The sequence below is a fragment of the Melanostigma gelatinosum genome (assembly GCF_949748355.1).
Source record: "Melanostigma gelatinosum genome assembly, chromosome: 20".
NCBI lineage: Eukaryota > Metazoa > Chordata > Actinopteri > Perciformes > Zoarcidae > Melanostigma > Melanostigma gelatinosum.
In genome coordinates this window covers 7314864-7342725 of record NC_136653.1, presented here as the reverse complement: position 1 = coordinate 7342725, position 27862 = coordinate 7314864, and the positions used below count along the sequence as shown (strand labels likewise).

Below are 27862 nucleotides of genomic sequence, written 5' to 3'. Positions count from 1 at the left end.
TCTGGCTTCTTCCTCGGGTCATCAGATGGTACCTGCAGGCTTTGGGGTGGCATTGTGTTTGGGTGGACTCAGCTTCGTGGTATTGTAAAAGTCCACCAGCTGACCTGGTACTTCTGCCAACACGCTCTTTGCCAACGCTTCTCGAGGACCCTGAAGTGCAAAAGGAAGAGAAAAAAACATTTAAAAAAAAAAAGAATTTTGTCACTGATTTAATGAAATGAATGAGAAGTAAAAAAATAAAAAAAATAAAAGAATGAGAAGTAGAACGTCATGCAGCTGAAGACAGCTAAAGGGAAAATTCCAACCACCTTTGCTTTTCACTATATTTCGAGAGTTATTTTGTCACAATGCCACTTTTTCTGGCAACCTCCAGAGGAGTTGCTTGTACTTGTTGCATTTATAGATGGCGTGAGCAGCAACAGTGACAACAATACTATTGTTTTGTCATTTCCTCTTAGTTTTGTCTCGCTTCCACCCTATTCTCTTTGGAAAAGAGCTGAAGATGCAAGTGTTGATGACAGATTGTTGACTCTGGTGACTATAGTACTATGTACTACATAACAATGGATTAATCTGCACAAAGTGCTTTTGAGCGGTGGAATTTTCCCTTTAATGTAAACAAGAATGTGTTTCTGAGATCGGTCACCAGTGCTTCATATTCTCACACAGAATGTATTGTACCATCTCTCTCACTCAGCACTGGTGGTGGATCTTTAGCAATACAAAGTTGGAAAATAATGAAAACATGAGGATAGGAATCACTCTATGCGATGACTCGTGCAGGGAGGCGGTTATTCATATCGGCCAAGCACAGGCTAGGGTGATGGGGAATTGTATGAAGAAATATTTGGGGTACCCCTATGAAGTATTTGGATCATTGGGAGGCTTCAGTTTGAATATACTGAAGAAGGAGGCCACTTGCTGAGGTAACTCAGCCAATACGCTTTGGGCAAGAGCCTGGCTGGGCGCCTGAAAAGAGATGAATACACAATGCACAGACGTAAGCTAAGTGAGGGCCAAGCTGATGGGTTTTAGATCGGGACACTATATATATATATATATATATATATATATATATATATATATATATATATATATATAAAAATTTTGAAGCCAGTTAAACCAAAAATGACGCAGTGAAATGCTCAGAAAAAAGTTTGAAAGGCATGCAGTTTTGTAAAGAAATGAATTGGCTTATTAAAGACATATTTCATGAAATTAAAGCAAACCCTATTCATAAACACATAGCTTCTATAAAAGCAATCAGTGCTATAGAAAGGGGATTTTTTTTCCACTGACTTACATTTTGGAACTGCCGGTATGGCACGAACTGGACGATGTCTCGCATGGCAGTCTCGCCGGTCTGAGAGCGCAGACGTCCATCGTCTCCGTCCAGGAACTCCATGGCGCTGAAGTCGGCCCCGCCCACTCCGACGATGATGATGGACATGGGCAGACGAGAGGCGTTGATGATGGCGCTGCGAGTCTCATCCATGTCAGTGATCACTCCGTCAGTGATGATCAGCAGGACATAGTATTGCTTCGGGGAGACGGCAACAACAGAGGTAGCAGATGAATTATTAAATGGCTGAACTGTGTGCAAGTTTTGATAAAGACCCAAATGCTTATTATTATAGTCTGACAGGATCAAGGTCTACTAGGACTCAAATCCAAATCTATTTGTTGTTAGTTTTGCGTTGCGTGTCTGAAGTAGATTGGAAGAGCTGCTCTAGAGATATGCGAAGAACATACAGAAACACAGAAATTCCTTGCTTTATAGTAAGATGAGACGCTTGAAACGCAAGAAAACGAGTTACAGAGTGATAATTTAAACTAATAATGATTATTGTATTCAACTTTGGCATTACTTAAGACTTTTAAGAAGTTATTATTAATTTATTCTGGGGTTCAGAGACTTCCACATATATTCAGCTATTGACAGGCATACAACTGACGGTAATGCCTCTCTGGGACATTACATCTAGAAACCATGGGCCTGGCATCTGGAAATAGCTTGAACAGGCAATCACTATGGTGTTATCTAAAAACTCCTGTTGCTCTGGATCAAGCCATTTCCGAATCCTCTTGCACCATTTTGAAATGTGTGCACAAAGAATTTAAAAACGAGTACCTGTCCAATGTGGCACATCGGGATGTTTTCTGCAAGTGTGAATGAACTGTGCAACAGCCAGTGGGGGTGCAAGGGTAAAAAAGACTATTGGACTTTCTACTCAGGATGGTTTCAGACAAAATACTAATAATGATGAACTGGAAGGTCTTCCTTTGCAAATCATTCATGGTTTCATGTTACTTCATCTGTCAAATATGGAGTCTCTGTGTATGCAGACCTGTGAGCCTGTGATTTACTTATTACTCCAGTTAGAGAGAATGTCCTCATGTAAAGGTCCAGAACACCACAATAATCTAAGTGCGCTATGATTCCGTTCCATATATATCGAAGTAGCCAACAGTTGTATGTAGACAACAACTGACTGTCAAATCAAATAAAGAAAGTTCAATGGAATTATATCTCAACAATATTTACTGTCAGATTTCAAATTGAACTGGATGAATTATAAATAATACATACTCTAATAATAAATACATGTTAGTCTCTCATTTCAAGTAAAATAAGGGCGGCATTTAAGAATAAAATAAATAACAGAAAGCTTTTGAAAAATGTGAAATTCAGTGAAATGAATTGAACTGAATTGTCCTTGCAGCTTTAAATTCAGTTCATTCAGGTGTGAAGTGATGTTATATTTTTCAGTGAGCAGGGACTTTATCTGTGGCTATTAAACCACTTGTTTCAGCTCTATTCTCTCTGTTAACATCATTGTTGGGAAGTGAATAAATGTGTTAGGATTCTGATCATATTGGGCTCTTAGATCGTTTATTTTCTGTGACTTCATTTTGGATGCGAGTGGATAATTTGCGCAAAAGATTTGTGCTTTTTCTCGTAGTGACGCTTCACATTACTGCTTTTAATAATCGTCACGTTCTCTGAACATATGAGACTTACTGGTTTTGAACTGACGTGGGAAGAATTAAGATATACGAGTCAGTCTATTCTTTGTTAACGGCTCTGGTCTCGCTGTCCACTTTTTGGAGAACGTCATGTGAAATAACTATTAGAATATTAGAAATATTAGAATACACGTATTTGATTGGCTGAGCAGCATCACGTGATGTGATTTACATGCATGTAATTGGTCGTTGAGTTTCCTGCCCTGCTGAACGAGTGCCGTAAAGGCTGTAAAAGCTGTGCCGGTTAAAATAGAAGCGCTCCATTAAAATTTAATAATTCTCAATCATCTATCGGTTTTAGGTCCAGGATTCGGATACAAGCGGTCTGGGTCCGGATCCGGACTACGGTCCGCCTATTAGTGACCCCTGATGTAAACAGGCAAATACTCACCGATGCAGTGGTCTGCTGGAGGGCTTGCTTAGCAAAGCAGGCTACATGGTTGATGATAGGGGAGAAGTTGGTGGGACCGTAGAGTTTGACCTGGGGCAGGCACGACCTGTAGGCCTCCACCACACCTTCAATGCCTACACACACACACACACACACGCACACACACGCACAGTAGGGATCACACTTGTGTCAACACACTACACATTGTATATGTAAAGAACTGTCTAAATGTACATGCTGTGCAATGATTCATATACATACCTGTACAAAAGGGATTTGCTGGGTTGAAGTTGAGAGGAAACTCATGGGAAACCTAAAGAAACAACACCGTCAGATTTCAGTTCCTGTGTCAAACTACTGTATGACTTTTCAATCTGATTCTAACAGCAGTCAAATCTTTTTTGTGCATTTCGTAGTTTTAACAAGTCTTACCTGCCATGTGGGAGGTAATTGTGCTCCAAAGCCAAAGGCAGGAAACATCTTGTCGCTACACAGGAAGGAAAGAAACATCACTAGTACATTAGTGACAGATTATTATGTCTATTAAATACAACTTTATTCCAGCCATAAAGAAATGCAAGCTACGTTGCAAATACAGTTGTGTCATCGGGTCATCTCACGTTCGGAAAAGCTTTGCGTACAAATGATGGGGAACTTTGGTGACGTGGTATTTCTTCACATGACGTTTAGAGTGTGTTTCATGCGTCATACGTACGTGTCATAGTCCTGGATGACGTTGCCCACAGACCAGATAGCAGAGAGGTACTCGTTGACCCCCTGAGGACTAATGTAATGCAGAGACTGAGGAGACCTGGGGTCCCCGTTGGAGCCTGTGAAGTCAATAGCCACCTGCAAAAAGCATTCAGGGAGCCGGCAGACATGCGGAGCTTATTAGTGTTCCAAGAATACAAAGAGGCATGAATAGAGAAACCAAGACTTACAGTGAAGTTGATTTGACAGCCTCCCATAATATAATCTAGGAAGGTATACTCCTTCACCACCTGAAAGATAAAATATACGTTTCATAAAAGAGTATGAGAGAGCATGCAATCGAATCACACAAGAGAACAATGCAACAGTCTCTACCTGGCATGTCTTCACGCTCACAACACCAGAGTTCTTGTAGCTTTTCTTCTTCTGTTTCTTTTTACTGTTGACACATTCAAACTCTGCCTGAGGACAAAACACAAAAGCGTGGGTGTGAATGCGAGAGGCGCCCTTAAAAGTCAAAGTTGTGTGTTTTGAAATTGACATTTTACTTGGAACTACACTAGACGGCGCTCTTAGCGAGACTAATTCACAAGGACCAAATATAAGTAGAATAAACAGCTCCACGCTGCTTGAGATAATGTTTGAAATATTGGTTGTTGCACATCCAAACAAACAACGTAAACACACACACACACACACACACATACCGGAGACGTTCGTGACGCTTGCTGGAAGCGTGTCATTGTGGTCTCAAAGGCGCCAATAAGATCGTGGGAGCCATCGTTGTCATAGTCATAACACTCAACCTGGAAAAAGGTGAAGAAAATATGATCCAACCTATCTGGACAGCAGTGATACATGGTATTTATTTTATGCGTGAACATGGCCTATTCGTTTATTTTTTTAACTGGAAATGTAGAAAACAGAAGAAACAAAAACATGCAAAAGTGAGATTCAGAACAGAACTCTTGGTAACACTAGCGTACTAGACGTACTAGTACTAGCGTACTAGAGGAACGTGTGGTTTCAGACACATCCGTTTCATGAGAGGATCGTGTTGGATGAAGGAAACTTGGAGGGCCTGCGACTTCACTCAGGCATCGTCGTGTACCCCCCCCCCCTCTCCACTCCATTCACAAACTTCACCCGTTAAGTGATGGCAGGATGAAAGAAGACAAACACTGTAACACACTGGGTAACTCACTTGTACTGTATGCTTGAAAACAGCTTCCTTCCTGACATGTGCGCTTCAGAAGTTCAAGAAATATATATCATCAAGCTAGTATTAAATACACTCCAACAATGCTTTGAGATATCTGAGAGACGATTCACACCTTCCAGACCGGTTGTATTATGTCATGACAGTGAAAACACAGAGTGCCACTCAACCACAAGGATCGCGGTTAGGAAGTGTATTTCGGGTACCTTTATCGGTTTCTCCAGGTCTCCTCCGCAGAGAGACTGCAGGGGGATGCGAAAGGGTTTCCATGTTGGATTCAAGTTGTTGTTCACCACCTGAAGACAGAATTCATGACAATCATACCGGCGCAGACTACTCCATCAAGAACCAATTCATATGGAACCGATGCAGATTCTTAAAAGGCGACTGAAATCATATTTAGTTGTCGTTTCTGCAGTCAGAAATATTGTCCAGATGTTTTTAAACCTATTGTTAATCTACTTTAACATTAAAAAGGGGATTAATTAGCTCAATCGGCGCACTTTTCCCTGGTCAATGTGTATTTGTGCATGCGGCAGGAAAGGAATGAAGGTGAATATGACGACGCTTGTTTAGGATTTGTAACTTTCATTCCACAGCTCTCTGTCATTCGTACCTCGGTCCTGTGAGCGAGTTGCCATCCAGTTGCTGTCTGCTTGTAGAATTCCAGGTACGGGTCGGACTTCCCAAAGAGATCCTGTAAACGATTAAAGTAATGAAACACAGTAAGTATAATGTGCCTGAATATTTTTAAATGAATAACAGCCTGTTATACTTCTAAAAGAATCACACATACCTTGTTGTCTAGTTTCCTTGCTTCAACTTCAAAGTTGGCCACCCGGCTATCTTTTACTTCTTCAGCACTGATCTGTGACGAGAAGAGAAGATGAACAACAGAGCACAAAGCAAACAACACGGCCACCTTTCTCTCTGGCTCTCTCCATCACTCACTGTGATGGTCCCTTTTCCTGCAGGGGACTTGTTCTTCAAGACGAGTGGCCGGGTCAGTTTCTTACTGGACACAACCTAAAAGCAGATACAAGAGCAAGTTAACAAAAGAAGACGCAAAAGCAAAAGCAGTGGATGAGTGCAACACAGCGGCCTCCTAACCACGAGGCAAGCATGCAAAACAAGCAGGCAGAGTGAACATCTGGGATCAGATTACACTGAGAGCCGAAACAGCAACTGTTTATCAGGGACGTTAGTTCTTGATGTGTAACAGTTGTGTTATTACAGCACACAATGTGTCCGGCACCCGTCTGACTGACAGCTTTACAGATCTGTCGATTACATTCATTAGAGTGTTAGTTGACTAAGAATTTCTTTGGTCGGAGACAGCCATAGTTACGTCAGTTTATAATGAATCTTTATACTGATTGGTTAACCAAAAATGTACAAACTTTGTTGGGTGAAACTCAAAGTAAGGAATTGAAACCTTCAGCCCAACATGAAGCCAAACACTTACCTGGCCCAAGGTGCACTCCAGTTGCCCCAGGAAGTCGTCATCACTCAGGTCAACAGTTTTGTTGTCGATGTCGTAAATCCCAAACTTCAGTTTCTGCACTATTTCAAAGTAGTAGTCGATGAAAAATTTCTTGGCAAACTTTGGGTAGAGGCAATTCTGGACTTTCTCTGTGCGGTCCACCTGTTGGGAAAGGTCGGATTGCTTTATGCGTCGCTACGTGCACACATTTAAACTGTAGAATGTATTGGCCCACATGCACTGATGAAAGAGGAAATGGACATGATGTGACTGCTGCTGCTTTACACAACACTGACTTTTCTATTTGGGGGTTAACGATTAACACTGCTCTGAGACTTTCTTTTACAGGTGCTGCAGTGACATAACTGCCACACCTACGTAAAACCTATTATTTAAAATATCCCGCATTGTCTGTTTCTCAGAGCAGGGGAAGATGCTTAAGAATAATTGTTTTGCCTTTCAAACACGGACTGATTACAATGTGTTTGATGTTCAAAATTAAATCAAGCAGAATTACCGGTAGGCAGCATGGTTATGATTGGGGCAACAGTTCACTCATGGAAACTATAAATCTGTGAGCTCCCGGATGTTGAATGAATCCAGACATCCTACTGACCTCGTACCACTGGGATTCAGAGCTGCTCGTTTGAAGCACACACAGAGGGTCAGACTTGGAGCCGATGTCTTTATCCAGGAGATGATCACAGGACACCGTCAGCTCCACCTTGGTCACACACTGGGTCGCCATGTCTGTCCACAGACTGACTGGTAACGAGCTGGAGAAGGACACGCAGAGAGGGACGTTACTGTGTGAACGTCACATGTTATTCAAATGCATTTTTTTAGGTCCGTGTAAGACAAGATTTAACAGCCTAGAAAGGTGTGTAACCGTTCAACACTGACGTTGCCACTGGAAGGGAACTTCCATTAATACAATATTTTGTTTTGGGGGCGGTAACTTCACGCGAGCTGGCAACACAGTGACGTTATGATAACGTACGTTACGCCGCAAATATCAATTGTAGAGTTTTGACGCTTCAAATTGACACTAAACCCGCGGTGCCTCACTCAAACATGTGTGGTGAACCAGCAACCGTCTCGCGGGAAGTGTAACACAATACCTCAGCATTAATGAGGTCCAACCGGAGGGAAAAAGCGGACGAGCTGTTACAATAAGAGAAAGTAAAACGACGAACTAGCGAGCTAACCAGGCTGGTTATTGATTACTTAGTAAATTGATAAACAGCTGGTTTGGCTCGTTAACTTTCACCCAAATAGTAGTTGGTGATTTAAATTCAAACTTACCGTTAAAAGTGTTTGGATTCACAATAGGAAAATACTTTGTTGGGTGGTTCTAGTTGCTCGACATGAACGTGACAGCTTAGCAGGATGGTTTCGCCCTCTCGAAGTGACGCAATGACGTGATGTCTGGGCTCTCCTCCTCGAGCTCTGACGTCAACACGACAAAGTTACACCCACAAAGACGTCTGCTACAACAACAATCCAGCTTCAAATAGTCACTGTGTGAATTTACCACCTGATTGTTTTTTACTTTTATCTTGGATTTCTTCACCGGTAGTCGTAGTAAACTATTATATCCGCCAGGACGCTCTTATAATTAGAGTTGATGTGTAATGAACGTTCCCCATACTCTGATGGTCACTGAGCAAGTTGCATCGCTGTCAAGTCTGAACGTTTTATTTTGAAATGATCACCGGAAGATTCAGTGTGCACAACCGGAAGTCTTACTGGATTACTCATGGTCACTTTTGCATGGACGGGAAATTGATCAATTTAATATTCGTCTGCAGTTACACACTGTGTCATAAACGCCCCTTTGCAGGGCTGTTTATCGGATCGCTCCAGCGCTTTATTTCGTTGGTAAACAAGGTACACATTGTATTAGCATCAGTATGAACATGACTGTGTGTGTGTGTGCGCACGCGACACAAAAAGAACAAGGAAGTGTGTTCATTGTCTTTAGATGCTCATCCTAGGACAAAGTCCAGTGTTACAACACTTTGGTTGTGTTACAAAATGTGTCATGAATATGAATCACTACTTTGTTCAAATACATACAGTACTTCTTTAATGTCATGACAGGAAGGCAGTGGTAAACAAAATGCACAAAAAACACTTTTAAATGATCTAATATCTTGATATAAAAAACACTGAAATAGAAGCTGGCTATTTTGTAGGTTGACTTACATTGCGTTTTGTTTCTTGCATTGCATATATCTACATAAAATATCAATAAAACAAAGTCAATGACAAAGTATATTAAGGCAATGGCACAGTGATCAGTGCATATTAAATATACATGTACACTTATTGAAATGTATTGGGCAATTTTTCTAACAGTCAGTAAAGTGATACGTTTTACGATCTCTTAAGACGGAGTGAACTTCTCATGTACATCGGTGCAAACATGCATTATAGCTGCATGCATGAAGCTTACTGATGTAATCAATCACTTCTAGGGTTTCTCATTGTTAACACAATATGTTAACATCAAATGGTGGAACAGAATTTAAAAAAAACTGACTGACATACAAAACAGCACCAAGTGTACAAAATAATTGTTTTGGTCACGTAAAACCTACAAAAGTTAAGAATTTACGCAAACTTATTCATCCATTATGTAAACATTACTGAATTGTATTTGATATACAGTATATATTTTGATCTGTCCAAAAAATCCATGATTTCAAAGGAAACATGAAAGTGTGAGAACCAACATACAAGTGGTTGCAATATGTCGATGCTGGAGGAAATACAAGCACAAACACGGAGAACACATTAAGTACTCCAGTCTCCAGCCCTTTCATGTACACGTTCAGACAGACTGATGAGATGGCTGAACCAAGGACCTTAAATCAAGTCACATTTGTTGAAATCAATGCAGATCAATCAAACAATTAACAATCCTGGCACTTGAGTCACATAGAAGTGTCACAATAAATGTTTCAGTTGAGTACATGTTAGTAAATGTTAGAAAATGTATACAATATCTGTGTGCTATGGCTTTATACTACTGTTGCACAGTATTTACAAGTCGTAGCATGACTGCCAGACTGGATGCTGCATGCTCATGTGGTATCCTGAGGGGAGATGTTGGTCACTGGGGGGGTGCTGATGCTGAGAGGTCAGGGAGAGGCGTGTCGCCGTGGGGGGGCTTCAGACTCACGGTTTTGAAGAAGCTCGTCACCTGACCCGGGACTTCTGCCAAGACGCTCTGAGCGAGCAGTTCTTGAGGACCCTAAAGAGAAGCAGCAGAGGAGAGAACCAAATAGGAGAAGCGGTGAGCGGCGGAGATGAGCTGCAGGCGTCTGTGTGTTGCACCGATTGGATGAATATTCAAGTATGATCAGGATATGAATGTTTCCTAGAGGTCAGTTCCACGAGTGAGGAGCTCGGGACTACGCAGGTGAACGCTGAACATCTCTGTTTCTACACTGACGGTGGCAAATAACCAGCCCAAACAAATGATGCTGAGGTCAGTGACTACACTAGCACAGAGTATACAAGTGTAATGTCAACATACTTCCCACAACATAGAAATGGTATTGGTATGTATTCTGTATGCAATAGTTAGACATTATGGGAAATATGTTTTATTACTTATAACCAGAGAGTTAGATGAGAAGATTAATACTGCTCTTATAGTTATGAAAACCCCATAAAAACCCCATGAAAAGAAAAACAGGGTGGTTAATTAAGCAAACTAGGTTGTATAATTACGCTCCTACTGAAATGCATGCAGCTTTGGATCAAATGCGGGTAAGACTGGGGGTGCGCCTACATTTCTAGGAAGGACTGGGATCGATGGGGGGCTTCAGGTGAAATAAATTGAAGAAGGAGGCCACTTGGTCAGGCAACTCTGCCAGTACGCTTTGGGCAAGGGCTGCACTGCCTGCCTGAAATAAGATGTATAACACATTCAAATGTATGCATGACTTAATTCATTTTTAAAGAAGCTTATGCGGTGCATGCCTATAAAGACGTCGCTTCGTGATGTAGCTTACATTTTGGAACTGCCTGAATGGCACGAACTGCACGATGTCCCGCATGGCAGTCTCGCCCGCAGCAGAGCGTAGATTCCCATCGTCTCCGTCCAGGAACTCCATGGCGCTGAAGTCGGCCCCGCCCACTCCGACGATGATGATGGACATGGGCAGGCGAGAGGCGTTGACAATGGCGCTGCGCGTCTGATCCATGTCAGTGATCACTCCGTCAGTGATGATCAGCAGAACAAAGTATTGCTGTGAAACGTTGACATGAGAGGGAACAACACAAGAAACAGACCGGTTGGAAAAGAAGAAGCGATCGAGATTACGTTGTCTCCGTTTAGTAGCTACTTCAAAACCACAGTGACAAACATTTGCACACAACAGACACAATTATAATATTACTTCCAGCAACTCACAGAGGCAGTTTTCTGCTGCATGGCTTGCATTCCAAACTGGGCTACGTGGTTGATGATCGGGGAAAAGTTTGTGGGGCCGTAAAGCTTCACCTGGGGCAGACACTCCTGGTAGGCCTGGACCACACCCTCTATACCTAAAAATCACACACACACACACACGTGATCAGAACTTCAGTCTTATGGGACGTATTGATTATCATTATATACATATTTGCCTGAAATTCAGCACGATCGTAAATGGACAGCACGCTGCCACGTGGCGATCAAATGTATGGGACAAGGACAAACTGCTGAGCAGTGCAACTTACTGGTGAAAAGTTGACACATTTTGATATATACTATTGAAAATCAAAATTTCTGCTGTAGAAGTTACATGTATGATTTGAACATCCCATACCACGTTTCTGCGGAAGAACAAATGATGCCAATCTCAAATCATATTGTGATGAACCAAATCTGTGAACAGCTAATGTCCAGTTCGGTCTCATTGAACACACAGCAGTGTGAGTTCACGTTAGCTTCAGTCTATCATCACCTGCACAAAACGGATCTGATGGGTTGAAGTTGATGGGAAACTCGTGGCTGACCTGCGAACACAAACAGTTTTTACATGCATCAGAGAATGTATTGAAAACATATCCAACGTCCAAGTATGTTTGAACTGGCACAAACCTGCCACGAAGGAGGGATCTGGGCCCCAAATCCAAACGCAGGGAACATCTTATCGCTACAGGAAGTGAAAGAAAACAGGTGTTGTTGTCATAGTAATTTTAGACAAACAAAGGATGAGACTACAGCTCTTAGGAAGGCCTTGTGACATTCAGACGTGGGAACCTTTTAATTCATGCTCCTCACAGCTTCATTCGGACATGACGGGACAAGACGGGTAAGAGCCGTGTGTTCTGAATGCTCGTCCCTGCATTCTTATATTAAATAGGCCGATACATTTTCACATCGATTGTATCATTTAACTTCATGAGAGACCAAATTCTGTTGATTGTTGTACGATAAACAATAATACACAAACATGGAATACCAGGATGTTAAGTTGGGACATCTCCCTTCCTATTAGCTCATGTGCTGCAGAAAGCTGGTCTGTGCTGGTCTGATCACTGTAGTTGTACAGGCTTTTTACTTTATATACACTGTAAGGAGAGAATAGTTCTTGTAGACTGATCTGGTCTGACTAAAAAACTGATTTTGTGCCTGAGAGATGATGATTTCAGTGATCTTAGAAGACGGTACAAGATGTGCTTTTTGCTCCATCTCTGCCTGTTAAACCTTGTGCTGCTGCAGTCTTTAGAATTAATCTGACACCTTCAGTGAATCCACAAGAAAACTCACATTCACTGTTGGTGTTTTGACTAAATTTGCTACAGGAAGAAAAACATGATTTATGGTGTGTTGTTCCTCTACTTTGTTTACCAACGTAAAACTTTATGTATAACATGTATTATGTATAACCATATAATCCATGCACCTGTCATAGTCCTGGATGACATTCCCCACTGTCCAGATAGCAGCCAGGTACTCATTGTAGCCTCCGGGGTTGATATAGTGGAGGGACTGGGGCGAGCTGGGGTTCCCGTTAGAGCCTGTGAAGTCGATGGCAATCTGCCCCGGGGGATGGATTAAAAACAGAGCTAATCAAATTGGATAATGCTTTCACAACATCATAATTAATGCTTCCTGAAAACATTAAATCCTCAATGTACAATGTCATTAAAAGAAAAAAATGTAAGATGTAAATATCAGGGATATTTCTTTCAGCGTTTCTTCAAAGATTCATAAAAAGATGCAGCACTCACGGTGAAGTTAATCTGACAGCCGCCCATTATGTAATCCAGAAACGTGTAATCCTTCACGATCTGAAAATAGATATTGTTGACAGATATCATAGAACTGTTGCAAAAAACATATGGAACAACATGCATGCTGAGGTACTGCATTGTAGTGGTGTTTGAATGTTATTACATAATATTGAGCATGTCTGAATACGATGTTTTTGATGTACAGGTAGCGTCTACTGTCATCTGAACATCTCTAAGTCACACAACTGACTTCATGTGGAGTACGCATGTACTGAACACAAACAGCTATTAGCTCAGAAAGAAAAAGAATATTCAAACCACAGTACCTTGCACTGCTTTACAACGATAACACCAGAGTTTTTGTATCCTTTCTTCTTCTGTTTCTTCATGCTATTGATGCATTGAAACTCAGCCTGAGAGGAGCACACACACACAAGGGTACATGAGCATCACTGCCAAGCTTCATCAAATGCTTGTTATGAGAAAGAACATATGGGAGAGAAGCATTTTTTTGTTTGTTTATGGTTCAGGAAAATGCCAACACTAACAACCATGAACACATAAACACACAGACAGACAGAGGGAGAGAGAGAGAGAGAGAGAGAGACAGCTCACCGCATATGTTTGTGATGCCTGCTGTATTTGGGAGAGTGTGGTCTCAAATGAGCCGATAAAGTCGTGAGATCCACTGTTGTTGTAGTCATAACACTCTACCTAGGAAACATAGACAGTTCCAGTTAATTCTCTTGAGGGGGAAAGAATTAATAATAGATTAGCATCACTGTGTGAAAATCAAAGCAGATGAGTCAAAAAAAAGAGCATGCTTTGGGGGTGAAGCTTCGATTGTGAGACGACACCCTGATATTGAAGAAATGTAACAGAAACACACACACACACACGCAAGCCTTCTAATTGGCTAAAAAAGAGAGGGGGAAGGACCAACTACCTCCTTCAGAGAGAGTCACACAGAGCACCTGCTCAGAATCTGCACCCTGCAGCTTCTGAGCACCTTCAGTGTGAAAGGAAACATGTCTACACGCAGCATGGAGCAACCAGAACAGGTCAGACAAACCACCGTGTGATGCTACAGTCTACGAGATGATTAGCTAAGAACGGTAATGGATAACGAAAGAAGGAATCCATCTTAACAGGAAGCGTCTACGTTTTGGGGATTTTTCCCTTTGGTCAATTTACCTGTTGAAACATAATGTTAATGTCACATTAAATGTTCTAGCACACATAAGCTTCATATATCATATGTAAACAGGGACATTAGTACACGTTGATGTGTTGTATTTTGGTATTATTTGTGAACTGAGAAAAACGACCAGACCTATCTGGATATCTTGACTTATAATTTAGCTTTACAAATACTTCCTGTTCTTGTTTAATCCATTTTTAATGACTGCTAGTTACCTGTTAAATGATGCTCTGATAATTTTACAGGTAAGTTGACCAATGAGCCAAACTCCTGAAATTGTTGACGTACTCCTTTAAGACGTAGATGCGTTAAGGACTTGGGCCCGTCCCGTTAAAGACACGGCATCCTTCACGTGAAGAGCACTCACGGTGGAGACAGTGAACTCACTTGCACCGTAGACTGGAAAGCATCCCTTCCTGACAAGTGTGCTTTTTACAGGGTTAGAGGATTGGAAACAAAAAACAACACACAAACTAATGCTAACACACAGTTTCCTTATTTGTGCCAAGATTATCAGACCCTTAGGTGTGCACACGAGGCAATCAATAGAACATAGGCAGGCTCCTCACTTTGGCCTTGATTCAATCTGTCTGTGACAACATGAAAAGGCTTCAGGGATCAAAAATGTGTGCTTTTTGTTGTTGATGTTTAGCTGGGAAGAAATAACATCTTCTATATTCTTGTATGAGACAAGCCGTAAAATGCATTTGGTCTTTGGATCTTTGAGATTATCCCATTGGTAATGTTCCCTGTATCAGTTCTGCCGAATCTCACAGGTCCTTTGCTTCTGCACGGAAGGGAAAACAACTTTGGAAAATTCAAATTAATTCAGTAAAGCTAATCCGTCACTGAACGAGTTCCAGTCGCCATATCATTTACACATTAGGTAACACTACTTAAGCCAGGATGAGACAGGAAGGATTGTAAAATGTTCCCCCAATAGAAAGCCTGCATATTACGACACGCAGCGTGAAAGACCACAAACAGTAAAAAGGCCAACATTGTGCCATCAGTCACCATGTCTTACAGTCAACGTGTGTGTGTGTGTGTGTGTGTGTGTGTGTGTGTGTGTGTGTGTGTGTGTGTGTGTGTATACCTTTATAGATTTCTCCACATCACCTCCACAGAGCGACTGCAGTGGGATTCTGAATGGTCTCCATATTGGGTTTAGGTTGTTTTTCACCACCTGTACCGATCAAAAATCATTTGGACAGTTGACATGCATTCACCGCTTTTACACTTCAAACTGTCAATACAAATGTAGTCACGACTTCACTTGCCCACGCACTGTCCAAGGATCCTTGGACCACATGAGGACACCATGATTATATCCGTACCTCTGTCCGGTGAGCGAGCTGCCATCCAGTCTCTGTCTGCTTGTAGAATTCCAGGAACGGGTCGGACTTACCAAAGAAATCCTGGAAATAAGTATGAAAACAACATGAAGTCAGTTAAATCAACTCTGAGTTTGTTCACTGAGCCTTCATTTTAATCCAGTGGACGTAGAGAGATTAATGCATGTATCTGCGGATTGTGCACATTTATCAGCCATAGTCAGAGCGGGGAAAAGTGTCAATACGTTAACACAAGAAAGCTTTCTTTAGTTAATCGTTTGACAGACTTGCATTTCCTTAATGGATGATGAAGTAGTGGAATCGGACTGTGTTTAAAAGCTAGATTTTAAATGTATTTGTTCGGCTTTAATCGCATGGGAACAAAAACACGTCGGCCAGCAACTGAGTCCCATTCAAACTACATTCTCCAGCTGCACCACAATCCTGCTCACTCAGAAATATTAATATTTAATCTCCAATATTATGGGAATTAAGTGCAACCAATAACATCACGAGATGATAGAGAATGATTCATTAATCCTACGTATCCAAGCTACAATATCTTAACATTTCTGAATTTCTAAAAAAAAACAAGACAAATGTGCAGTAGCAATCAATACCTTTTTATCCAGTTTTCTTGCCGCAGCTTCAAATTCCACCACCCTGTTGTCTGTTCTTTCTTCAGCACATATCTACAGAACATGAAACAGCTTTGTGTCAAAAATATCAAAGAAGTGCAAATACAGTACACGAAGGACCACATCAGACATCTCGTAATGTCATTGTCAATCTGAACGACAGGGACTCACAGAGATGGTTCCCTTCCCTGCAAGTGTCTTGTTCTTCATGACAAGCGGCCTTGTGAGTTTCCTTGAGGACACAACCTGGACAGGAAAAAGAAATCAAAAGAGTTATCTTTTCTACCCAGACCACGGCCATGACACCACTTTATGCTCAACTCTAGTGAAAAGAAAGAAGCATGACGAGTAAGCATGTGTGATGATGACTTTTGTGCTAAACAAAGTGCGCTAACCTGTCCCAAGGTACACTCCAGTTCTCCCAGGAAGTCAGCATCTTGCAGACTGCCGTTTTCGCTGTCAATGTCGTACACTTCGAACTTCAGTTTCTGCACCATCTCAAAGTAGTAGTCAATGACAAACGTCTTGGAAAATTTGGGATTAAGGCAGTTCTGGATTTTCTCCGTCCGGCCGATCTGACACAGATACACGTTTCAGAGTCAACGCCTATTTCTGCACATAGCCAAGACACTCTGTTGACTCACAGCAGGTGTTTGACTTTTCAAAAGTGACAGCAAATGCATGTTGCGGTATCAACATAAAATGAGATGAGAGTCTTACCTCACACCAGTGAGGCCCTGAACTGTTCATGAGAAGCACACACATAGGGTCAGACTTTGAGAACGCATCCATGTCCAGCAGATTGTCACAGGAGATGCTCAGTGCCACCTTGGTCACACAGTCAGGGGCCTTTGGCCCCGGGGGTCCGCCTGCTGCCATCACAGCCTGGAGGACACACACTCACAAGAACTGACAAACACAAACACAGTTACACACTTTATACACCACACCCACCCGACTGAGCGACGGCTTCATACTGAGAGCAGCAGCAATCTGTACTTTGTAAAACATGTGCTCCATCGCCGTCTGTTTAACGGACATTAATAATGTTTACTTGTCAAGTTTAACTTTGTCTCAATGTAGTTTTACAGTTTGCCAGTTGACACGCCCAAAATACGTGAAGCCGAAGAGGACCCAGTAAACACGCCAAAGCTTGTTATACATGTGTTTATTAACAGTTAATAGAAATGTATCGCGAGTAGAGCACATTGTATGATTCGTTTTGTAAATTCGGCTGACATATGGTGGACTTACAGCCCCTTTAGTTGTAATAAAACGTAGCTGCTGGAATGCATCTATAATACGCCACATAGCGGTGAATCACAGGAAAACATTCGTCGTTGCATCATGTGGTCTATCCATTGTAAAGAGAATTGATTTACGTTGACGTGACGTTAATTTCATTAACGTAACGTTAGCGTTCATGGAAAAAAACGAACTAACCGAGCTGTGGCTAACGTTACCGTTAACGTTGGCTAACGATGCAGGACGTCCGTAAGACACTTCACTCACGTTTGCTGTTAAAATCGATGACATATAACGGGTATTAACTAACGTTACCTAACGTTGACTTAGCAATGGTTAACTTGAACGAGTTGACGCCTTTTTTGTTTCAGCTAAAGATCCCGTGATAGTTTAACATGGTAGCAGTCCTGTAGCTTTAAGTAACGTTGAAGTAGTAACGTTATTACATAAAACCTTTGTCTAACGTCATATTCACTTTTACGTTAAAAAAAACCTGCATATTGTTAAAAGGAGTGTTCACTTTATACGTCCTACCTTGTGAGCTAGCTAGCTGTGGTGTTAGCTGTCAGTAGCAGTTAGACAATGAGGAGCTCGCGCTGTGTGGGCGGGGCCCACTGCGCTCGTTTCCAGCCAGAGGGGCACCCATCAGTCACCCATCAGTCCGCTGCAGAGGAAAGCGATGCACAGGGGCGGACTAGGGGGAAAAAGTGGCCCGGGATTTACTGTCAGACCGGCCCACTCAATACACGGCGCGCTGCCCACTCAATGCACAGTTTTTGCAGCAACTCACTCTTTTCTGCAACACAGTCTATGATTGTCTCACTGTCCAGCATCTGCAAAACATCTGTCTGAGTAGCCATCAACATAAAAGCCTCCAGGTGCTGTTGAGAGAGCGAGCTCCTGAGCCTGTTTTTGATATATTTCAGCGTCGAAAAGCTTCGCTCACATGCTACCTGTGTGACAGAGAGGATAATCAGGAACCTGTATGCAAGGCCTATGATGTTGTATGCATCTGTCAGGAGGTTGTACTGCTTCAGAACTCGGTAGCAACAGATTGGACAGTCCTTGCAAGATGAGCACTTTTTGTAAACCATCTCTGCCTCATCTTCAGCATCCTCCGGCCGGGTTCTGTTGTCTTGGTTGTGTACTCCTCAAATACTGATGCCTTCAGCCTATCCCACTGTCGTGCCAGACGTTTGAGCTCGCTTTGTAACTCGCATAGTCAAATCAACGTAATTAACACAATGACAGCCACAAAGTCATAAGAACCAGTCACATATATTCATATGACAACAAAGCACATCAATCCAGCAGACCTGCAGCGGATCCACGCATTCCACCACACAAGAGCACGAGCCATCAACTATTATTCATAAAAACGTTACTGCAGATGTAAAAAAAAAAAAACGCAGTTTGTCACTTACCAAATTCTTTGTTGACAAAAAATTTAATCCCAGTACATCGTTTCAGTTCCAGTAAGAAGTCCTTCTCGATTCATGGACGCCGTGACAGTCGAGCCGCACCTGTATTTCACCGGTCTACAGCGGCCATTCGCACCTCCGCCGGCCCCGCCCCGACCGTCGCCCGGTACGAGCGCACGGCGCAGACCGCGGTTATGGAGAAAAGTTTTTAAAAGCACCGTAGTGTCCAGCCGTGCTATGGCGTCCTCGGATCGCGAGGAGTAGTATAATGTCAGTTTATACTGTTGATGCAGTTTTCACTGATTATTGACTTTCGGTATTAGAGTCAATTGAACGTGTTCTGTGAAGCATATAATATAGTCGGGGCCGGGGATGTCAGAAACCGGCCCAAACCCCGTCGGCCTACCGGGGATTCCCCCGGTATCCCCGATGGCCAGTCCGCCCCTGGCGATGCACCCACCGTTTTGTCAGCTTAAACAAAATATAGTAAAGCTGGTAAACCACTTGGCTACATATAATACATCATTAGGTTTAAACAATGGTTACAAACACCAACAAAAAAGTGGAAATTTGATTAAATATTACAGCTGTGGAAAGACTTCCTAAATAGATATACTTTGAGAAAGTCATGCAGAAAACCCAAAAGCATACATTTGCCAGTCATGAAAGCCTTCAGTCAGACAAAAACTGGAGCATCAACAGCATAAACACCCACTATGAGAGAACTGTGGTTCAGTGTTGTGGATATTCACACAGCGTCCAGATTCAATTAAATCAAGAGTTGTTTTTGTTGTTGATCATCTTCAGCGCTTTCTTCTTTCCAGCCATCCAACTCGAACCCCCAACAGTTTCATAAAAGAATCCAAAAGACGAGTAATGTCACTGAATGAACAGCTTGAAGAAATTCATGATTCACAAATGCAGCTTTCTTAACCTTTTTCTGAACTGTGTGGCTAGTTTACAAAGCAGTCTTCTCCAATGACCCGCACTCATATCAAGTCACACTAGGGTTGAAAAACTCTGTATTAATGACTAACATGGATACATGAATTCATTGTATGCATGTTATTTCTTACTGACAGTTGCATACATTGTGAAATATATTTTGTAAAGTTAGATAAACCTAAATATGGATCATTGTACCGTGATGTGACGTATGTCTGCCGGTGGCAAAACGTTTCCCTCATCAGAACAATGCCACAGTGCCAGAAGATGCAACATCTTCAGTTCAGTGTCTTTGTTGTGAACATAAATCATCTGAAAACACTGATGCAGGTGAAAAAAAATATATACATTTGGCTACAAACTATTTTCACAGCAGGGGGCAGCAGATGTTTATCCAATTGATCTCCAATGTTACAATAGCTGAAACTGAGATTACACTTTTTATGCTTACACACATTCCCTCAAAATAAGTCAACATGTTCCACAATATCAGAGAAAAAGCTCAAACTTTGTACTAAATTAAACAGAAAACACCCTACACACTATATTTCTCAGTATTCTCAGTTTGGTGATTAAGACACAAAACATGTCTCTAAGAATTGCAGCATAGAGAGGTTGTGCAAAGTAACAGCAGAGAAGAGTTAATACAGCGGAAAAGAAAGAAAAATAATGACATGAAATCAACAAAGCGATACCACCATGTCAAGCGTTACATTTTCAGGGTTACATGCACTTTGCAAGCTGTCGTGTCTCTTGGACACAACAAATCCACTTCTATGAACTTTAAAATCAAGTCAAATCCTATATGCTTGTCTTTGTTACCCACATTCATTTAATGGCATTCATTTGTGCCATTCTATACAGGAAATGCAGAAAGAGGGTGCAGGAGATGCAGATAAGTAGGGAGGATGTGGTATTTGGGTTACTTGAACCCAACTGTCTATGACGGGTCAGAAGCACTGAGTATATTTGGGGGTTTCAGCTTGTAAGAATTGAAGAAGGAGGCCACTTGATCAGGCAGCTCCGCCAGGACGCTCTGGGCAAGGGCCACGCTGTTCCCCTGCAATGGCAATGTTACAAGAATAGAAGCTAGTCTTAGCCATGTTTGGGACGATGCTTCCTGACATTAAAAGTGTGCATGTATCTGTACTGTTGACAGCTCATGCTGATCAATGACATCAAAAGAAGGCAAGCGGCGGTACATTATTAGCAGGGAGGAGCAGTAGGAGCTGCCCCTCAAGAACAAACGTAATACAAAACTGAATTGTGTAACGTGTGATATTAAATATATTACATTTACTTCTAAATCAGTAAACACCCGTTATACAAAGTGATAATTAAGTGGATGATGAAATATTCTCCAATTAAGACATTAAAGGTGCAATGTACAGGATTGGGAGCATTTCTATACGTCTCTCAACATGGCTACAGCTGAGCCGGCAGCTTGCAGTGCTAAATATATCTGACAGAGCTAACAGAGCTTACCTGAGGGGGGAACCAGAGGGTGGTGAGCTAGCCAGAGAAACTTCATTCTCTGCTCCGGTAGACATTACTCCACTATATCTTTACATTGATAATAGTTGTTTGCTGCTATATCAATGCTCTGAATCATATATATTGCCCCTTTAAAAATCCCCTATATGTACAAAGAATAACTCTGTTGTGGCAGTATAAAGGTATGGGCTGCTGCTTACTTGAAAATATCTGAAGGGCACAAACTGGACGATGTCTCTTGAGGCGACATCACCCCTGGGCGAACGCAGCAATTTGTCATCACTGTCTAGGAACTCCATTTCGCTGAAGTCCGCCCCTCCCACACCCACTATAATGATAGACATGGGCAGACGAGAGGCCTCCACAATAGCAGTGCATGTCTGTTCCATGTCTGTGATCACTCCATCTGTGATGATGAGCAGCACAAAGTATTGCTGCAGATGGACAGAGTGAAAAAAAGAAGATGACAATGCCAGATATGACGTTTACCATTATTAAGTATCAGAATATTATTTGTTTCCTGGTTTGTTTCACTAAGAACTTATATTATCGCTTTCAATTTGAAGTTTGTTTGGACCATTAGGACACATCTTATTACTACATACTGCCTGAACAACATTTTTTAATCACAGATGAGTGATCAGAAGTTCTCTCTGACAAAGACAACATTGAATCCTATAATGTGAGATTTACATTACACTAATTGTGCAAGTTTGTTTAACTTTTGTGAACCAGATTTGACTAAATAAATCAGATATTCTTCTCATGGAGAATGTTTTTGAAATAACATGACATTTGAAGGTATCGAGGTATCAAAAAGTGAAAAATGTTATTACAATATATGAAAGATGAACTGAAAAAAATGTTTTGTGGTAATAAAGGGAACAAAAGCAGTAAAACAACAGGTATTACCTATTAATTAAGGTATTGTTTTTCTATCAGCTGGTCTTGCTGAATGTAAAAACTGTTTGATTTCGGAGTGTCCTCAGATTTCTCACTTTTCTGGGAAAGGAATGTGTCTACTTACTGAGGCCATGCTCTGCCGGAGAGCTTGTCTGGCGAAGCAGGCTGCATGGTTGATAACCGGAGCGAAGTTGGTGGGGCCCCAGAGCTTCAACCGGGGTAGACACTGCTGGTAGGCCGCCACCACACCCTCTATGCCTGCAACACGCACGCACGCACGCACAGCACTAATGCTGCATTACTGAACAACTTATACAAACCAAACACTTCACATCTTGTGATAAAGTTTGACTTACCCGCACAGAATGGATTTGCTGGATTGAAATTGATAGGAAACTCATGGGAAACCTGTCAGCATCAATTAAAGACAAATGAATTAATAAATAAGAGCTTTGCAATACAGTCCATGACAATTTTGCATCAACTTCTGAATTTTAAAATGGAACAAGTCAGAAAACACATTATTCGTATGCCCCTTAATGTTTATCTTGTTAGAAACAAGTAGTTTCTAGTCCTTACCAACTTTATAAAAAAATGCTAATGACAATAAGGATTTTTAAGGCCTTCTAGAATGTTTTCACACCTGCCAGGAGGGAGGGAGCTGGGCTCCAAAACCAAAGACAGGAAACATCTTGTCACTACAGAAAAAGGACAGAACAAATACAGGTATAGGTATAACATTAATGAGACTACACAAGGCACATCAGTCAGTAGAATAAAGCTGTAAAACTAAGTCCTGTGGAGCGTGACCATTGTTATCAATCAAACTTAATCCGAGACAAGTTTTCAAATCAGAAGTCAGGAAACAACCAGTTGCATTTGCATCTGACTGGCTGACTTGTTGCATGGATCTGCTTCAACATCTTTTGTTTTTTCCAAACTCTGCAATAGAGAATTGAAGTGGTACTTTTATGTAGGATGAAGCCGAGTTTGTGTTTACCTGTCATAGTCCTGGATGACATTACCCACCGCCCAGATGGCTGTCAGGTATTCGTTATAGCCTTCAGGGTTGATATAGTGGAGGGACTGGGGAGAGCTGGGATCCCCGTTAGAGCCTGTGAAGTCAATGGCAATCTGGCCGGAGTCCGAGAGAGGATAAGAATCAAGATATGAGGATCTGCTCAAATGCAAATGAGAGGACATGTATATGATATATAAAGCTTCTGCAAGTGTCAGAGAGGCACACTACCTGGAAGAAATTACTAAAAAATTGAAATAATTCATTTTACAAATAGGACAGCACAGTCAGTCAGTACGTGTGGTCTGCTGATTAAAAATTGTGAAGATAAATAAAAGTAACATCTTGTGTCTGACATTTCCAAACTCACGGTGAAGTTGATTTGACAACCACCCATGATATAATCCAGGAAGGTATACTCCTTCACCACCTGAAAGAAGGTAAATAATACGTTCACTGTGTGCAGCAGTGCACAATGTACCGTGACGCATTGAAGACTGTAGTAAGAAATATATTGAAATCAATTAAGAATCATTTAAATCGTCTTCAATTTCATTTTTTTCTAAATCATTACCTGGCAGTTATTGATGTAAATGATTCCAGAGTTTTTATAGTTTCTCTTCTTTAGCTTTTTTGGGGAGATGCACTCAAATTCAGCCTGCAAGTGAAATCATGAGTCATATTTATGCCAGTTAAACTTAAAAACAACAAGGCTTTTATTGATAGAGCTGGAATCTAACACACACACACACACACACACACACACACACATACATATATATATATATACAAGTCTCACAGGAGAAAAGTGTGTTCCCATTTGCATCTCAGCCAGTGTGGCTTTAAAGCTCCCAATAAGGTCATGGGCGCCATTGACATGGTTGTCATAACAGTCAACCTGAAGAAAAAAAACAGAGATTTTCTGTAAGAGGTGACAAAATAAAAGCCCATAAAGAAGTTCTAAAGCGAGACAAACTAAACATCAAGACATGTTAGTAACGACTTCAGAAAATCAACCTTAATTTATTCATCCTGTCTATTTGAGACTATAACGGCGAATCCCCGTAGATGTGATATAAACATTATTAAAAGTATTCACTATTGGTGGTCAGCGAGGAAGCGTCAGCTTATTTTCAATGTACATTTAGTCCAAAACCAATCAAACCTTACAATGAACTACAATGGTCACACCTCACATGCTCAAATAATCAATCACATGTCACTCCTAGTCTTCAGCCCAAGAAGAGCGAGACTGAATTCTCGCAATTTTGAAAACCAACTCCCTTTGAAGATGAACAGGACATGTTTCAGTTTCAAGTAATGACTGGGTTGTTACTTTCGGTGCTGCTTTAGTATTGATCATGTTTTGATATTTGAGTCATGTTGTGGATGATCAGATGGAGTTATGATGGGAGCAGTCGCCCAATGGCTTTTGGGTACTTTATACACCGCTGCTCCTAGTTATCACTGTAGATATAGTAAAGGCAATGGGAGTAACTCAATTGAGTAAAAAGAACGTAGCAAAAATGCACACCTTCAGGTGAGGAGACACATCGCTTATCCAGCTGGAGGTGCAGCATGTTTTACGTTTGGGAGCATTGCAAAATGAAGACGAAAATGCAATTACAAAATGAATCATTAGTATGTTAGAGTAAGATAACATAAGAGTAGCATGGTCAATCAAGCTGATCTAAAAACAATTTAAAAAAGGAAAAACAAATACTGTTAGGGGAGGAGGTTGTGTTATTGTGCTGCATTTTACAAGGCTTATTATTAATAAGTGAGAGAAATAACTGAAATGAAAAATGAAATTACCTTTATAGGTCTCTCCACATCTCCTCCACAGAGAGACCGCAACGAGCTGCGGAAGGGTCTCCATATTGGGTTTACGTTGCCGTTTACCACCTACATGAACGGGTCACGATGAGCCACAGGTCAGTGATGGCTCTGAGCCATGAGGAAGGAGCTGCTGGTGAACATGTTTACCTCTGTCCTGTGAGCCAGCTGCCAGCCAGTTTCTGTTTGCTTGTAGAATTCCAGGAAAGGGTCGGACCACCACAAAAACTACAGATCCATATTCAAATAATAATTAACGGTACTTCAGGGCAGTCGAAATAATAAAGATATCAGACTTAACGATTTTAAATGACCCATGTTACCTTTTTGTCCAGCCTGCGGGCTGACACCTCAATGTCTGCCACTCTGTTGTCTGTAATCTCTTCAGCACATATCTGTTTTGAAAAAAAGAAATAAACAAAAGAAATCAAAACTCTTAAATGTTTGGGGATTTAGTACTTTGGACAGTGATGGATAACTCTTTTAGACCTAGCTGTGTCCCCCTTCACCATATTATACCAAAGAGAGAGAAGCAATAAATCAAAAGATCACTATAAGCATCACCAGACGCAATTATGCAACATGTCATATAATTCCAGAAAGATGGCGAATACCTTAACATATACAGTACACCGCAGTATTTGTTGGTGCTTTAACTAAACTTTACAGTATCAAACCTCCAATTGGAGTTTTGTGTATAAAATCACGGTGAGAAACTCTCTGTTATCAGATAGACGATAACACATGTGTCACAACTGCCTGAGCACAATGCAGCCCTTCTGTCCAGTGTGTCAGTGTCAGCAAAGCGAGGGCCTCATACGGCATGGCTCGTCATATGTTTTACAAATGAGGAAAAGAGTGCACTCACTGTGATGGTCCCATAACCTGCAGGCCTCTTGTCCTTCAGCAGCAAAGATCGAGTCAGCTGCCTGCTCGAAACAATCTGGACACAGAATACTGGCAGCGTCACAGAACGTGAAAAGGTGGCGGATCGGCCAAACTCTTCTTTCAAAACTGCACAAGGCGAAGCTCACCTGGCCCAGGGTACATTCAAGCTCCCCCAGAAAATCATCATCACCCAGGTCATAGGTGTCATTGTCAATATCATACACGCTAAACTTCAGCCTCTGCACCGTCTCGAAATAGTAATCGATCACAAACTTCTTGGCGAACTTTGGATTCAGGCAGTTCAGGATCATCTCTGTGCGTCCAAACTGATTCATAAAGAAAAACAACATACTTATAATCCATAATGTCAAGAGGACTTGTGCTAAATCCGACGCCAAAAACATACATTGAAATATAAAACAGTGATCATCAACAACTACTGTGGCAACAATGCATTCAGGTACGTCTTTGTTAGATGTAAAGGTTTATAGAATTGCTAATCAAAAAAAGTCATATTCATAACATGTGACATTTAACCCCGTGTCCTCATACAGACCTCATACCAGTGGGAGCCTGAAGTGTTGATGTACAAGGCACACAGAGGGTCAGACTTAGAGAAGACGTCCATATCCATGAGGTTCTCGCAGGAGATGGTCAGCTCCACCTTGGTGGCACAATGGGTGGCCCCTGGCACTGGGGCCCCACCTGAGGCCATGGCTGCTGGTTGTACTGAGACGATATCCCCATATAATTAGAATGACGAAGTACATTTACTCAAGGTACTTGTATGTTATTTAAATATCTCAAGTTCCTGTTACTTTATACTTCTACATTTAGGAGGAAAATATTTTTTGACAGAACCCACTCAGCCAAATGACTGAAAAAAACCGCGTCAGCTTCCGTTGGTCAAACTGTACCTTTAAGCAGTTATCACAGAATACCTTACGTTATCTTTAACATAAATAAAGACAACAATAAAAAAATGTGTAGCGTGAAATCTTGCTCTTAGCGTCAATTAATGAGGACATGCATGCAGTGACAGTTACTGGGTGTGGCGAGGCCTGGTGCACAAACACTAATGCTACCCTAAAGTCTCCACCTAGCTAGTTAGTTAAGTTACACAGTGTTTCCTCATATCAGTTGAAAGCTTACGTTGATTTATTTACCTCTTTAGCTGTTACAAAATAACCAGTTTTGCCTGTCTCTGGTGTGGTCAAACGTGTTTATCTGACAAGAACAGCTGGGCAGCCCGAGGGTGGAGGGGCGGAGCCTAGTCTCAGTAGTGCTCCGCTAACTGGTTTCGTATATAACATAGCTAACTTCTTCTGTTCTCTTAAATCGCCCGACAGGCAACAAAGTTATGTTTGTTGGTATATTTGTGCGAAAATTAAATCGAACCATGAGTTTGTATGAGTGTAAAAAAGATCAAAACGTTGTAGTGAAACCGTCCGATACAATCACCGCAGTAAAATGACGACGGAACTCTCGGGAGTTTTGGTTGTTTCTTGTCGACTACATATCTAGGGGACCGACTCCCCGGGGGTGCATTCAAGAAATACCGTTCGTAGCAATAACTAAATGCAGATAATTTAAAATACTGTGAAAGCTAACGTATGATACATTTCTGGAACACGTGTGATGGCCTGTGTAGATGTCTATCTAGATATCTAAGCGTTTATTGTGTTATTTTTTTGCCCTCAAACTAATTTTAAGTATTTCGGGGTTGACATTCAATTTATTTATTTGTTAAATACACAAACGTATCGGTGTGGTGACATGCAATGTAGCATACTGAAGTTGTGCTAAACGACCAACGTTAGTGTGGAAAAAAGTGTGTGGCGGTGTGTGTGTTAAATAAAGTAACACATTTA

At 41.5% G+C, this 27862-nt stretch overlaps 3 protein-coding genes across 7 annotated transcripts in view; all 3 read right to left on the bottom strand.

Annotated features, from left to right (window-relative positions):
• The window catches only part of LOC306794119 (copine-3-like), a 9291-nt gene extending 1051 nt beyond the window's left edge, over positions 1-8240 (bottom strand). Inside the window, exons 1-17 of one of the 3 annotated variants that reach the window (XM_079292039.1) lie at positions 8137-8240; positions 7448-7607; positions 6814-6993; positions 6300-6374; positions 6145-6216; positions 5965-6045; positions 5555-5644; positions 4837-4935; positions 4505-4591; positions 4360-4419; positions 4134-4267; positions 3851-3905; positions 3680-3731; positions 3419-3552; positions 1304-1540; positions 857-969; positions 18-150 (exon numbers count right to left, since the gene is read on the bottom strand). In XM_079292039.1, the coding sequence (XP_079148165.1) occupies positions 859-969; positions 1304-1540; positions 3419-3552; positions 3680-3731; positions 3851-3905; positions 4134-4267; positions 4360-4419; positions 4505-4591; positions 4837-4935; positions 5555-5644; positions 5965-6045; positions 6145-6216; positions 6300-6374; positions 6814-6993; positions 7448-7579 (1599 nt within the window). In that variant the 5' untranslated portion in view covers positions 7580-7607; positions 8137-8240 and the 3' untranslated portion in view covers positions 18-150; positions 857-858. Of the gene's footprint in view, positions 151-856; positions 970-1303; positions 1541-3418; positions 3553-3679; positions 3732-3850; positions 3906-4133; positions 4268-4359; positions 4420-4504; positions 4592-4836; positions 4936-5554; positions 5645-5964; positions 6046-6144; positions 6217-6299; positions 6375-6813; positions 6994-7447; positions 7608-8136 lie in introns of all 3 variants that reach the window. The other 2 variants (XM_079292038.1, XM_079292040.1) reach the window with 2 other exon arrangements.
• A 659-nt stretch (positions 8241-8899) lies between these two features.
• Positions 8900-19036, bottom strand: LOC306794117 (copine-3-like). 3 transcript variants are annotated; one of them, XM_079292036.1, is made up of 17 exons: positions 18021-18150; positions 16962-17150; positions 16637-16816; positions 16413-16487; positions 16224-16295; positions 15607-15687; positions 15366-15455; positions 13684-13782; positions 13395-13481; positions 13066-13125; positions 12738-12871; positions 11930-11984; positions 11793-11844; positions 11258-11391; positions 10857-11093; positions 10634-10748; positions 9955-10090 (listed from the first exon to the last, which is right to left on the bottom strand). In XM_079292036.1, exons 2-16 carry the CDS (start codon positions 17118-17120, stop codon positions 10638-10640), a joined length of 1626 nt encoding a protein of 541 aa, XP_079148162.1. In that variant the 5' UTR covers positions 17121-17150; positions 18021-18150; the 3' UTR covers positions 9955-10090; positions 10634-10637. The 3 variants fall into 3 exon arrangements, with proteins under 3 accessions (XP_079148161.1, XP_079148160.1, XP_079148162.1); XM_079292035.1 differs by lacking the exons at positions 10634-10748; positions 18021-18150 and adding an exon at positions 18911-19036 and having other exon boundaries at positions 8900-10090; XM_079292034.1 differs by lacking the exon at positions 10634-10748 and having other exon boundaries at positions 8900-10090.
• A 736-nt stretch (positions 19037-19772) lies between these two features.
• Positions 19773-27340, bottom strand: LOC306794118 (copine-3-like). The gene is made up of 16 exons (XM_079292037.1): positions 27158-27340; positions 26548-26720; positions 26138-26317; positions 25972-26046; positions 25427-25498; positions 25254-25331; positions 25083-25172; positions 24067-24165; positions 23842-23925; positions 23638-23697; positions 23250-23383; positions 22893-22947; positions 22606-22657; positions 22374-22507; positions 21547-21780; positions 19773-20912 (listed from the first exon to the last, which is right to left on the bottom strand). Exons 2-16 carry the CDS (start codon positions 26704-26706, stop codon positions 20793-20795), a joined length of 1626 nt encoding a protein of 541 aa, XP_079148163.1. The 5' UTR covers positions 26707-26720; positions 27158-27340; the 3' UTR covers positions 19773-20792.
• Positions 27341-27862: the final 522 nt, after the last annotated feature.

Bases quoted from the DNA above. Each gene is read 5' to 3' on its own strand.
- LOC306794117 (XM_079292035.1), bottom strand. From the start codon at position 17,120: ATGGCAGCAGGCGGACCCCCGGGGCCAAAGGCCCCTGACTGTGTGACC. The intron at 16,296-16,412 runs GTGAGTCCCTGT...CATGTTCTGTAG, and splicing joins CAGGGAAGGGAACCATCTCT to ATATGTGCTGAAGAAAGAAC. The intron at 15,456-15,606 runs GTACGGATATAA...TGATCGGTACAG, and splicing joins AGCTCGCTCACCGGACAGAG to GTGGTGAAAAACAACCTAAA.
- LOC306794118 (XM_079292037.1), bottom strand. From the start codon at position 26,706: ATGGCCTCAGGTGGGGCCCCAGTGCCAGGGGCCACCCATTGTGCCACC. The intron at 21,781-22,373 runs GTAAGTAGACAC...GTCCATCTGCAG, and splicing joins TCCGGCAGAGCATGGCCTCA to CAATACTTTGTGCTGCTCAT. The intron at 20,913-21,546 runs GTAAGCAGCAGC...TTGCCATTGCAG, and splicing joins TGCCCTTCAGATATTTTCAA to GGGAACAGCGTGGCCCTTGC.